This window comes from Rhopilema esculentum, chromosome 20 (assembly GCF_057945365.1).
Source record: "Rhopilema esculentum isolate cy_ngs chromosome 20, ASM5794536v1, whole genome shotgun sequence".
Taxonomy (NCBI): Eukaryota; Metazoa; Cnidaria; class Scyphozoa; order Rhizostomeae; family Rhizostomatidae; genus Rhopilema; species Rhopilema esculentum.
Window position 1 is genome coordinate 8,201,401 of NC_142834.1, and position 13,785 is coordinate 8,215,185.

Consider the following 13,785-nt stretch of genomic DNA (forward strand, 5'->3'; position numbering starts at 1 on the left):
GCATACATTAAAATTCCACAACAACATGGGCATATTGAGAGCAAACAGCAAAGAAAAAACAGAGATGTTCAAGATAAAAATTTTATCAACTATTCATCTAAAAGTCAACAAAAGTTTATCGCCTTAGAACTCAAACAGTTTTAACGCGAGTAAAAGATCAAAAAATATCTTCTAATCAGTCCAGGCATAAGGCCACTTTGCATCCTGAGGTATCTTCGCACAAAACTATTCCTTACACCTAGGCATCTCTTGAATTGCAGAGCAACATCAGGGACCATGCCATTAACAGTCAAAGTTGGTATCTTCTTATCTTTCTCTTGGGATTTCAAGCGCTTGCACTTGAAAGTCGTCCGTGCAGAAGGTTTTCTTAACCTTTGTGTTGACAGGCAATCGGCGGAACAAGTTCGAAAGCTCACAGAGTAACAGAGAGAAATGGAACTTCTGCGACAAATATTGCAGATTCAATTCCAGGAAGAAATAGGATTTCCAAGAAGGAATGAGGCTGCTGAATAAAGCAGCAACATGGTCATGTGAACTGTACTGAGATGCATGCTCAGGAGAGATATCTCTCTTGGAATGCACGCTTCATCAGTTAACGGTTGAAAGTGAAACTCAGAAAGCTCTTTAAAGCACCATGTTTGAACAATAGTTAATGGGACAATTTTATCTGAAATCGTGACTCTGGAGGAGCAACCGCTTTTGTGTTGTCACAGTGAATATTCTGGCAAGCAAAGGTGCTGCAAACAATTTCATCTCAAGGTGATAAACCATCACCGTTTACGTATTCTTCTTTGCAACCCACCTGCAAAGGAAAATGAAGAGTAAGTGCATAGTTTCAGAGAAAATGAACAACAGCAGACAGTTCATGACTGAATTCTCTTCAAATCAGATTTTATTTCCTAAGTGAACAATATAACCGTACCTTGATTATGTTGTTTTTGGCACAGTTAAAGTTTGGGCCAAAGACGAATCAATTAGGCAAACTATCGGAAACGCAAATAAGTTCTAGAGTATTTTTCTAAAGAACATTTTCCTAAAAACTAAAGAGTTGAAATTTGAAGTAGGTAGTTCAGCGAATCCAATATTGTCTTAACGTTGGCATCAAAGTGACGTTCTAAATTAACTTGATACGAATACTTTAGAGTTACAACGCTTGGGTAAACACGACCACAATACTTGTTTAAATCAAGAAAGCCTACAAACAAACCTCTGGTAGAAGTCAACAAGAGGCTCAACCTCGATGCCAAGCTTTCGACAAGCTTCAAGTGCATCTTGGGTAGCACGTGTACCAAGTGAACCACTCGTTTCGTTGGATAATCGTGAGGTGACGATTGACACCAACTCTGCCTTGCTTAGTTTGCTCGCAAAATATGCAGCGCATTTGACAATTTGATGAAACCGCCTGCAAAAATTAGAGAAAATAGGAATGTTTTAAATGTTATAAAAATAAAAAGATCTGAAAATTGATCGCAAGTACTTTATGAACTCTAAAGATTTAAAATCGAATTTCCAGTCAAGCGGGCGATGTCGTTATTGTAGCTTTTAGCTCCCACAATACAGTTAATTTTCTTTTAGATTTCTCATCCATCAGTTGTCTCAATCATGAAATCGTACGCCTTACCATTCCTCAATTGCCAAGTTCTTTTTCTTCTTTGAAGATCGATTAAAGTCAACATCCCGCGACTCCTCATCTCGTTGAGATCTCAGCCATCTATAATTGCAACAAAAACGGTCACAAAAAGATTCTACCATTGTTCATTGGTCTAAGTAAGTGACTAGGGAAACAAGAAAGAACAAAGCTATTGCGGCGTGAATCATTTGAATTAAACATGCAGTCATAATTCAAAACGATATATATACCATCCTTAACGTATTAAACGAGCGTGGAATACAGTATTCCGTGTGAAAACGAGCTCTTTTTGAAGTAAAAATCATAACAGCGGAAGTAGATGAAATACTCTTGAAAATATATCATGATTATATTGAGAAAATACGATTTTCGTTACACCTATTGTGAAGCTAAATATCTTGTACGAATAAAGAGTAGAGACAAGACGCATATGAGTATTTTTTTATAAGGTACCAACTTAAAACAAAGAAAGAATAATTACAATATAATTTATAAGCAGAACTGTGTTTAACATACAAATTTGTAAAGAAAAAGCAACTACATTTGGGCTTAAGCACGTTAAAGTGCTAAACAATTAAATGTTAAACAATTAAACGGAGACATACTTGCTTCTTTGACGAAACTCTTCTTCAAGGAACTTGATTGCTTCACGAGCACTTGGGTTGTACCTCTTCAGCTCATCCAAAGCCTGGACAACTGTGTCATCAAAAATAACCCCAAAATCCTTCAAAAACTTACATTGAACTGATGCCAGACTTACAGAAAACACTCGACAACGACGAGAAACTTAGGAGATAACTCATTTGATGTTGAAATTCTAAGAATAATTGCGTCGTTATTTTAGATCATAAATAGCGCAAGAAGATGGAAAAGAGTCCCTTCCACCATAAGTCAAAAACTTATAAAATAGTGGAGATTGGGACAGCCATAAATGTTTTGCTAAAATGAGAAATTAAGATGATATTTCATAATTGACGACTTGTCAGTCAATCATGACACCAGCTAAGTGAAAAGCCATAATTATAAGACAGTTAGAAACTTCAACGCAGTTAAATTCGTAGAAAATGAGTTTTTGAAACAAACCTTGACTTGGAACGATGATAATAAACTCTCTGCTTTTGCCGAGTGATCGAATTAAAGACAGATGGCGACAGAGGGCCTGGGAATCCACTATCAAATATGGCGGCAAGTTTGAAGTCTCTGGTGCACCTGAAGAATTCATTTTCTCCTCTAGCTCAGTAACTTCGTGCTGCAGAAAAAAAGTTCATTTGTTTAACACAAAAAGTTCATTTGTATAGGGCTAAACGACAACAGGAAATTTTTCAGTATTAAATGAATTTTAATGAGGATAATAAAAGTCAAAATCATCTCCATTGGACTAACCATTAACTTTTGTTTGGCTAAAGCTTTCATAAAATCTGTTTGACTTTTTCCATTTGTCTAGAAAAAAAAAGGAATAAAAAATAAAGGAATTTTATACACATAGAAGATTTGACTAAAATTTTGTCCTTTCAGTTTCAGCATCTCAAAATAAATAATCGACCATAAAAATATTCAAACTTTTCTTTTCTAACGCAGAGCTAGAAACTTTGCCGTTAGCAACACAGCTTATTTCTAATTTTATTGCCACAAATTTTAGTCGCCACCTCAAAATGATCGTGACATTCTTCGACAGAATATTCTTGCTTCAAACAAAATGTGAAGCCAGAGACGCACTGCATGCATCTCTAAAGACAGCAGGTTTTTCGCCTAATGGATTTGTTTTTGTTCAAATGTTTTTGAAAACATTTTACTTAACAGTACATAAAAAGCTCCCATTGGCTAGAAAAATACTAGAAAATATGGGAGACCTCCTCATGAACGATATAGAGAAAAAGGATTTGTAAGAAAATAGGTTCTAACAGCAGAAGTTAACTATTGACGATTTAAGTACTCTGAAAGAAATCCCAGTTCAAGAGAAACCTATTCTAAATGTGAGAAATCAACAGATAACTTAAATAGACCAAAACTACAAAGTAATACTTGATACCACGTATAATTCGAAAGCAAAAGAATTTAGTACCATTGAAGTCCTCTCTAATTGACGCACGGGTGAAGGCCCGTCCATAGATTTGGGTTCAGCTTCTTTTGTGGCATGGTTAGGTGGATATGGTCCATTGGAAACATCGTTTACGAAGCCAAAGCTTTCATTTTCTTTGGAGCACGTAAACTGTCTGACCTGCAAAGATGGTAAAATACTGCTTAAAGGAGACAGAAAAAGGTACTAATGAATAACAAAAAATAAGAGGACTTCACCTATACTTAGCAAACACACGAAAAACACAAACCTAGATAACGGAGTTAACAATTTCAACCCCGGGTCTGTAATGCAAGAAATTTTTGGTCTGAAGACAACATGCTTCACCATCAAAGAAATAAATGCCCAGCTAACAAGTTTAACTTGAGATTAAATTTTAATGGCAATACAAACGCTGGTATATTTCATCAAAGACTGCACCCTAGTGAACTGTCAAAGTGAATATAAATTTGAATGCGGAAAATCACAGGCGTCTACTCTAAACTATCATTAGATCCTCGTTCATAAAGGCACCTACCTTCCCAGAAAGATAATTCCCGAATGCCTTCAGCGATTGAATTCTGAAGACGAACTGAAAAATAAAATCACTGATGTCAAAATGATATACCGTAAAATTATACATATAAGTCATTACTTTAAAAAATTAGTCTTCTAGTTGTCTTCTTGAAACAGCTTAAATTAGGTGACGTTATGTATATTTAAATGAAAGCAGACCCAGTATATAGATCTATAATAAAGGTTTGTAACAAAGATCGCTAATATATATTCATATAGCTAAATCATACAACTTTAATCTTCAATCATTTATTCATTTTGGGCCAATTAGGATAGGTCTTTAAAATATTCGTCGAGAAACGTGCACAAACACGATGCAAAGTTTGTCGTTCTACGTAACTGCAGACCCGCAACTGCAACTTTCCTAAGATTCGACAATCTTTCGTTGAACATTAATGTGTAGAGTCACATTGACTACCTGTAGAATGCTAGCATCAGCAGTTCTCATATCCCATTCATAGTCCAGTGTTTTGTGAAACGGCACAAGAACGGGGAGGCCAATCAATGCCTTATCTTCTGGTAATGCCTTCAATTGTTCTTGGGCAGGAAGCTTTAGATCTTCTAAGCAAAGAACGCTACGTCTTCTCTTTGAATATTGAAGAATTCCTAAAGATGAAATTGGCCACGCGTGTGAGGATATCAAAGGAGACTCTTTTCTTAAAAAATATTCTGTTGGTAAAAATCTCTTTTCTTTCTCTGTTCAATTGTGTCAAAATCTTTTTCAACATAAAGAAAATGTAATCTTTCGTCAAGCAAATGCAATTGATATGATATTCTTTAGAAACAAGCTTTTACAGTTTGAAAAATTTCTGCCTTTCTGGTAAGAAATTTCGAAACTTAAGATGAGGCTATCAAACAAAAGTAGCAAAAGTTTTTACCCACCTGTGAGCAAAAGGTGATGTTGTGGAAGCTCGTTCAATGTCCTAGCAACTTTCTGCCAAACACAAGACAAATCCTAAAATAAACAATACGTTGTTTCAGCAGAGGCAGGTAAAAAAGAACTCCTTTAAAAAGCTGATTATATGCAATTAAAATTACGGACACAAGAAGAAACATTTTTGCAATCATTCTTCATTTTTTAGAATATTGTACAAAATCAGTAGCCATGTCTATGATTAAATGACAAAACAGCTTGAACTGGAAATCAGAAGTATACATACTTTGCAGAAGCATAAACAAAAGGATTATTCATCAATACTAACAGCAAGTATGGATAATTTGTCGTTCTGACTGCATTGTGCTATTTACTTAGATCAATTACATAGGCAGCCTTTGCCTGACCTTAAAGATTTAGGCAGAAAGCACAGAAAAAGAATGATTTTCACAGATATCTCAGAGAATTTTTTTCTGCATATAAGGCGTGTGTTGAGAGAAACGACAAAATGATTTAAAAATGTTAAGTTCGTATAGTTATAGGAATTAAAGTCTACCTTTTCAAAAATACCCATTTTATCGCCTGCATACTTCAACCAGTCGGTCACGACCTTCATCGTGTGAAGGTAGCTAAATTCTGAAAAGTAACTTAGGGCAAGATCCAATGAGGTATCCGATGCAACGTCTGAGCCAACTCCATCATTCCATAATGCATCTCTTTTGGGGTACCCCGGAGAGGCTTCAGAAAACGATGATTCTTGAATCTTCGCGCTTAAATGCTGCCCTATGTGACAAAGATTTTGAATTTTCTGGCGATCCTCTTCTCTACGTTTTTGGGATATGCTAGACAACAAGATACTGTCTTCGGAGCCATCGTCGTCTGTGCTGTCTTCACTGCTGCTTGTTATTGTGCTGCCCAATTCACCTGCAATATAAAACTTTTGAAAGTAATGTAGCTAGTAAAACGATACTTGATCGGGAAAATGATTTTAAGAGAACAAAAGTCCTGTATACATTGATGCCTCAAGCACACCGCTACCAAGACCAAATATGTAGCCGTTGCTGATAAGATATGAATGAATATGAATGAAAAGGCAGAATATGAGTGAAAAAGGGGGTTTTCTTAAATGTTGGCTCTGGTGCAGCAAGCATTTTATGGGAAAGAGGTAGGTCAATATTTGATTGCCAAAAAGGGTGACATTACGACTTTTTTGCATTACGACAAAACAAGGTAACCCAAGAAGTTTCCGTCGCTCTGCTGTGACAATTTTAGATGGCAACAGTAATCGGAAATCATTAATATATTTGTCTCAATTAAAATTCAAAACAAAATGGCAGAGAATGACATCCTAGAGCCAGGGGCGTAGCGTGCGGGGGGTGCGGAGGGTGTACACTCCCCCAACTTTCAGAGAACTCGTCTGTAGAATTAAATTTATAACAAAATATTTATGTAAATAAAGAATTTTTGTCGGTAAAATATGGTTTTGCATCTCTTACACCCCTCAGCGAGAATGGTCACGCAACTCCACTGCCTAGAGCACAGCATTACTCTCTTCAAAACTCATTCGTAGATTAAAAACTGGTATTTGTAGCAATCAAACCTTCACTAAGATCACTTCCTAAGTCATCTTCGTGATTTTCACCAGAATCCTCATTTTCACTGGAAACCCGCCTTCTTCGTCTACGTCGACGGTAATTCCTTCTCAATCTGTCTCTTTGCTTCTTCATTTTGAAGTTGCCATCTTTGTTACCGTTACACAAGGCACTGTCCGAATCCACTAAGCTACTTGAAGCTCCTGATGCTTGTTCCCCTGCACTCAAAGGAGAGTCAGACAGGGTCTTTGTGATGTAGTCCAATAACTTCGAAAGCATCGTAAAAGTGAACGCCACAGCAGCGGATACAACCTTGGAATCTAAAATTTAAAGGCATTCAAATAGGCCATGCCATGCAATTCATTCTGCAATAAAAAAAGGTATTAAGTGTAGACACATTACTGCCACAAAACTTTCGACCATTGCTGGGACATACCTGTGACTAGAAATAGATTCAAACGTCAAACGAACACAGCCATAGCCATAGAATTTCATGCTTTAGAAAAAGTGTAAACTGTTTTATAATGAGCGACACAGTCAAACATAACCGATTAACACTTAAAAGGCCGTCATTGAACTATGCTATGCCTTGTGCATGCTCAAAATGTGCATTACGACACTGACAGAAAAAAATGAAAACAAACTTTGTGTACTCTTATACTATAACCACTGCTGAAGTTATATCACAGCCTGCAATCAGAAAACTTTCTTCCCGATGGTTGAAAGCAAACAAACGTGCACGTGATCGATTTACTCTTGGTAATGACACACAACATGCAATTGCAACATACCTTTTTCAAACAAGTCAGACACTGTAATTATGCAGATAACAAAAATTTTGACCATGAGACTGCCATTGACTCTCCGTTCTCCATAGATTTGAAGATTCTTATGAAGATCTTTTAGGGTGCCTTCAGTTTCGACGTCCTTCCAGACAAACAGGCCAAGAGCATCTGTAAACTTCTCGATTACTGATTGACAAATCTTACTAAATTCAGCTGGTGACAATCTAAAATGAATCAGAAAAGCAATCACCAATAAAATCCAATTTCAGCTTTATAGCAGAATTCTAAATGACTGACATTTCTTTATATGGTGTGTATTGACCCAAAAACGTAAATACCATCCTGGGACTTCCACATTTCGTTGCTTCCGAGCAAGATTTACAAAATCTTAAATTCATCCTGACCCAGTCCAGTCATGTGTTAATACTGGGTCGGAGTGCAGTTATTGGAATGCCACAATTCCCTACATACTCTATGAGCTATAAATGTTACATTTATCCATCATGAGATACAGTTTCTACCGATATCTTAAGCAACTCACCTTTCATATCTGAAGTGTTCTTGTAGTTCAAGGAATTCAATGAGAAAATTTTCGATCTCATCGACTCTAGAAACAGAAAGATACAAAGCTTTGATCAGGTACAAAATGGTGATCCGAATGGAGACATGAAGCTTTAGTAAGCTGCAAGTTGAAGACCATATTTTTAAGCACGGAATCTACCATTTTCTACAAAACTCTAAGATCAATAATAGCTACCTTTCACTCTCTAGTTTCTGTAACATTTCCTTTTTTAACCATTTGTTGCGCTCAAATGTTCTCTTCAGATTTTCTTCGGCACCATCAAAACTAGCTGTTGAAGCCAGGCTATAAATCAATTGAATTTCAATCAGCGAATCTAAACTAATTGATTGAAAAACTAAATAATTTTTACAATTTTCAAGGCTTCTAAAACCCAATGTTCTTTTCCACAACATTTGATTAAAACTGAATAGAATTCATTATGCTCGATGATTTTTTACTTAAATACTGAACGTATGAAGGAAAGGCAAGCTATTTGTAAGTGTGTAAAGGCAGATGACTTATTGAGATTGGTCTGACTATGTTCAAGCGGATCTCATTGCAACGATGTCCAATATACACTTAGAGGTGACATAATTTGAAATAATAAACAAAACCGGCTGGGAAAAGTATAATAAAAAGTATTATAGATTAAAATGGAAATGAAGCTGAATAAATTCTTAGACAGACAAGTTCACAATGATAACGGTAAGTAACAAAGAAAGAACGACAGTAGAGCTTCAGAACTGTCAGGTTATTCTTAAAAAACCAAAACAAGACAACGTTACCATCGCATGTAATGATAAGCAACTTCACAGCTGGAAAAACTTGCTTGTTGCTTCAGGGTTCCAAGCTGATTATGAGGCATTCCTAGACAAGGAAACCGAGTCGTGGGGTACTTTACAAAAATACTCGAATGGGAACTTTGCAAATAACTTTAAATAATTACTTGCAGCCCTTTAAACGGGACAGAGTTAATGCTGCAAAATAACATTTTATTTGGGAGTCAATATATCATGAAATTGAAAAGTAAAGCCTTGGCAAAACGACTAAACATTTCACTAACAATTTTACACAACTTTTGTTTAGTGAGAAGTTTAGTGGAAAGTTTATTCGTTTTTCCACCTTATTTAGTGTTGTTTAGTCGTGTTGAGCATTTTTGAGCAAAGTTATACTCTGGCAAAATTTTTTTAGCGCTGTTTAGTGTTGTTTAGCAAATGTTTTGTGACCCAAAATCTCTAGAATGCCTTCGTGAGACATTTGCTTCGTCTCTTGGTAGGCTACTGTGTCTTCTTCAACAGTCAACTTTGTTATCGAGGTGCTAAAAAGTATTTTCTTTTCCCTTTCTTTATTCAAATTCTTATTTTTCCACTTCTTGAACTTGCAGTCTTTTATGCTAACATACAACAAAACAAACAGAAAGGAAATTCCTATGCAAGATCCCCTACAGCCCCGCAACGTCCTACACAGGTCGCAGTTCAGAAGAATAAGAATGCCACACCAAAAATGCCACTATAGACAAAGCGATGTGCTCCGGCGTCCCTGATTTCCTAAACTTGACAACCTGATGAAATAATCCATGATATTTTTTATTTGATCAATAATAAAAAACAACAAAATAGCAATAATATTTAAGAATATTTATTGCCTCAGTCTGTTTCCTAACCACAGTGATCATGACCTCTGTTTGATTGTTGTACAAATTTAAGAGTAGACATAAAAACACAACAAATTAGTTACCATTTTCAGGGTTGACCCAAATTGCCTGATGATAAAATCTCTCAGCAAGATCCAACGCTAAATTGCCTTCTAAATCCATACTGTATCTAGCTGTGTGAAAAGAAGCATCTCGTAAGATAATTCTAGCTTCTGCCAGCTTAATAGAGCAAAAATTGTACTTATAACAAACAGATTTAGAATGAGATTAGGTCTGCTTCTGAAGGCAGCTATCATCGATGAAAGCAAACATGAAAGAAAACTTTGTAAAAAGGTATTATTATATTTCTAAGCAAGTAAAAACATTAAGGTTTTCTTTGTTTCTCAATACAGTTTAATTCTGTTATGCTGGACCTTCGAGTTGAGAGTAAATAAATGGTCTGGCTTAGCAAATGTCGAATTTTGACTTGAAATAGGTAGGAAAATACAAAGAGAATTGAAAGTCAGTACAATGTCGTGGAAGTCTGAGTTATCTAGGGTATGAACTTAAAAGACTCATCTGCATGTAGCAATTATATATATATTTAAATGTTTAAGATGAACAGTCTCAAATTGTTAATCTTTTTAGTTAATATTTAAGATGAACATTCTCAAAAGGTAAAAACTCTAAAGAAGCTAAATAAATTCGTAAATAAATCTTTAAAAATTACCAATGTCACCAAGATAAAGCAAGCATCTTTGACACGCTCTTATTGCCCATTCTATCGAATCCTTGGGGCATTTCTTTTGTGCAAAATCTAGAGAGAAACAAGCTTTGGCACAAGTGATGGCAAATGCAAGAAAGAGGGAAGAGTAAGCAAGATATTGGATGTATCAATTCATCATGTGCAACATAGAAAGGAGATATGTAGAAAAACAGCTGACCTGAGACATTGAAAATCAAGCATTGCTTATTGATTTCAGTTTTTACCAATCACAAAAAATGACAAAACAAAGAATTTCCTTCACAGGTCTGAATTTGCTAGAAAATTACAATTTATTTAGATCTTAACATGGGCATATATGAATGAACTCATAATTTTGGTGGCTTAGTTAAAGTCCACCGATGACATTTTGGCCAAAGGATTAGCAGGCATCTCACTTATGGATTATGAAAAAGGCATATTGACATTCAAATCTGCAAGTTGCAAGAATCCTTTATATGAAAAAGGAAAGTATGAATAAAATCAAACCAACTGTACAAAATCATGGGATGAAATTCAAATCTGTCCCACTTATAATAAGAAGGTACAGAATAGGTGAAACTTGAGCACAGTTAAAGTTAAACTATATAACTTGCAGAATTAGATGTCAAAATCTAACAAATGACAAGGGAGAAAAAACCTAATAATGATTTTAAGAAGTGCCTTTAAAAAAGAAAAAATACCTGCTGTCCTTCTCTTATCATGTTGTAAAGCATTTAGCCAGTCTAGTGAGCTGGGTACAGGTAAATTATAATGATATGTGATCTTGATCAAAAGTTGATGATAAAATGAGTGTGCTGCATTAAGATGGGCACTGTACAATGCCACAAGGACAGGACTGCTCTGCAAAGTCTAAAAACGAACATATTAGGTACATAATGATTATTAAAAGACAGAAAATGAAAGGCTTTTGGACATGAATATTACAAGCTCTTAAATAGTGATGAAATTAAAGGCAATCATAATATCATTGAGGATCCTTTGGTGTCAGCATTGAAAAGAAAAAAGAACCAATTTCATGCAACTTTGCTTTTGCTGTAACTTATGCTAATTGATCAAAGACATTTTTGGCCATACAAACTTGCAACTTGTCTGAGTTTTGGTTAAACTTGTCTGAGAGTCATGAGTAAATTTTAAGGACTGAATACTTTGTTTCCTAAAAAGATTGTGCTCTAATGTGGTAATCTGTGTTTATGTCTACAAGGCTATGATACTGAACAAGCCAATTTTTCAAAGAGAATCAAATGGCAAGTGTCATATATGTACACAGTAATCATGCTTCCTTTATCTGTTGGAGTCTTGCTTCTTTTATGTATTGAAGGCTACATTCCCCTTAAAATCTTTTGATAGAATAATTCTTCTTATGACCGGATGGTCTTTTTTGACTCTATGGTAAAATAATTAGCCTTTTTGTCCATTTCATCTGGAATAAAAAACAGTCAAATTTTATAGTCTCTGTGTTTTCTGATGCACTAGTGGAACTCCTCCCTCCTTATAATGATGGAATATGATCTCAAAACCTGATATTGCTACAGTAATGGTTTGGTTTTGTCTAGAGGGGACATTAGTAATTTTTTTTATTTCAATCAAGTTAGATTTCAATTGCCTCTATTTATTTTTCTGTTTAAACTGGGTTTAAAACTTCAATGCTTCACATCATTAAAGCCCTGCTCAACTATACTGGATTTATTTCTGATCAGATCACATATAATATTGGATGGCAGTTTGTTCACACAATAATGCTTTATTAAGATACAATCCATATTCTTTGCTGAGGCATACCACACTGCTTTGAGTGTAGTATGGAACCAAAAAGGACCATCTATGAGCTTGATATGTGAATGCACTAACTAGTCTGACATGGCTTTGCTCCTAAGGCAGCTTAATTTTTCAAACAGTTTGGTGAAATTTTTAATGCCTACGAATTCATAACAATTGATACCAGCACATATGTAACAGGTCAAAGATAATAGATAATTCAAAGATGTGTGGAGTGTGGAGTGTAGCATTGCCATATGAACAAAAGCTATAAACCTGATATGCAATGAACCCAGTATCATGTGAATAGTCATAAAAATCCAATCAGATTGGGTCCGTGAATCTATTTCGGTTTTCAAGCAAATGCAAATAAACTCGAATGATGTACATACCTTTTTGTCTTGCCTCAGTTTTTGAATAATGTCATAAAATGCTTTCCTCCATAGAACATCCTCTATTCTCCTTGCCAAATCTACAGTGCCATTGAAAAGCATTTGCTCGCAGACATCTTTGAGCCTGGTTAGAAAATTTCATTAAAATAAACAATATACTTTCAAACAAAAAATATGTTTGATTATTTACTTTTTTATTCAAGTTTGCAAACTCTGGGGGAGGAGGGGGGGGGGGGGTTGTTGAAAGGCTCATTAACATGAAGAAAAAACGAGGGGAGAAGATGGGCAGATAAAAGTAATCTTGTGTTACAAAGATTAAAACTAGAGTAAAGAGACTAAAACTTACTTCTGTCTTGTCAGAATGGTCTCTGATTCAAAAAATTCTTTCCATTCTGTTGCATTTTGAAGTTGCATATCCAATCTCTGTACCAATTGCTGAGCATATCTGGGTGAATTCAAAGAAAGGCAGCATTGTAATGAAATGGCAAACACGAAAGAAGGAATGTTTTAGCATTGACCAATACAATGTTTTAATACTGACAACAGTTACTTTAAGTTGTGTAAAGTCAAACAAATGATTGAATGATAACATAAATGATATGATAAACTACTTTGTGTCAAAAAGTAAGCAGTAAATCGGATGCAAGCCTTTCATTCTGAAGACTTTAGTCTTTTGATAAACATCTGATTTTGAACAGTGCCCTGCCATATTCATCTGCTTTCCAAAGCCTCAATATATTGGTTGAGCAACATATATTTAGGGGAAAATACACACATGTATCGCTTGGAAAATAGCGATTTTACTCGAGGATTCAAGCACCTTGATGCTACTGAATACGACTTTACAATGGGCAATAATATTGTTTGTATCCAATTACAGAAGCAAGTGATATCTGATGATATGGACAGTGAACATCAGTCAATCAACGATTTATCAAAAGCGCTGCTACTTGAATAAACAATGTTGATTCGCTCACCTGTACAGCTTATGTACATTGTTTTTTTGATCGATTGAAGCATTTTTCTGCATTTCATTCTCTGACATTCCCTTCTACGTCTATGTTCGTGCAAAGACTAAATTCTCTCCATCTTAATTTCCGTTATTTTCAGTTCAGATTTATGTTGAAGATGCTATGGCTTCCTTCCTTCATTACGAGGCCGTTT

General features: G+C 35.4%; 1 protein-coding gene across 2 annotated transcripts; it reads right to left on the reverse strand.

Annotated features, from left to right (window-relative positions):
- Window positions 1–67: 67 nt before the first annotated feature.
- LOC135687216 (nonsense-mediated mRNA decay factor SMG5) lies at window positions 68–13,782 on the reverse strand. Of its 2 annotated transcripts, none has more exons than XM_065203723.2 (22): window positions 13,599–13,782; window positions 12,968–13,066; window positions 12,622–12,745; window positions 11,155–11,323; window positions 10,439–10,525; window positions 9,813–9,902; window positions 8,861–8,942; window positions 8,271–8,378; window positions 8,055–8,120; window positions 7,520–7,737; window positions 6,737–7,048; window positions 5,693–6,060; window positions 5,145–5,217; window positions 4,681–4,868; window positions 4,225–4,278; window positions 3,693–3,848; window positions 3,014–3,070; window positions 2,714–2,879; window positions 2,236–2,326; window positions 1,622–1,711; window positions 1,208–1,402; window positions 68–802 (listed from the first exon to the last, which is right to left on the reverse strand). In XM_065203723.2, exons 1-22 carry the CDS (start codon window positions 13,664–13,666, stop codon window positions 778–780), a joined length of 2,886 nt encoding a protein of 961 aa, XP_065059795.2. In that variant the 5' UTR covers window positions 13,667–13,782; the 3' UTR covers window positions 68–777. The 2 variants fall into 2 exon arrangements, with proteins under 2 accessions (XP_065059795.2, XP_065059794.2); XM_065203722.2 differs by having other exon boundaries at window positions 10,439–10,540.
- Between the last annotated feature and the right edge of the window lie 3 nt (window positions 13,783–13,785).

Bases quoted from the DNA above. Each gene is read 5' to 3' on its own strand.
- LOC135687216 (XM_065203722.2), bottom strand. From the start codon at position 13,666: ATGTCAGAGAATGAAATGCAGAAAAATGCTTCAATCGATCAAAAAAAC. The intron at 12,746-12,967 runs GTAAGTTTTAGT...TTTTCTAACCAG, and splicing joins ACCATTCTGACAAGACAGAA to GCTCAAAGATGTCTGCGAGC. The intron at 8,379-8,860 runs GTAACGTTGTCT...ATTGATTTATAG, and splicing joins GCTTATCATTACATGCGATG to CCTGGCTTCAACAGCTAGTT.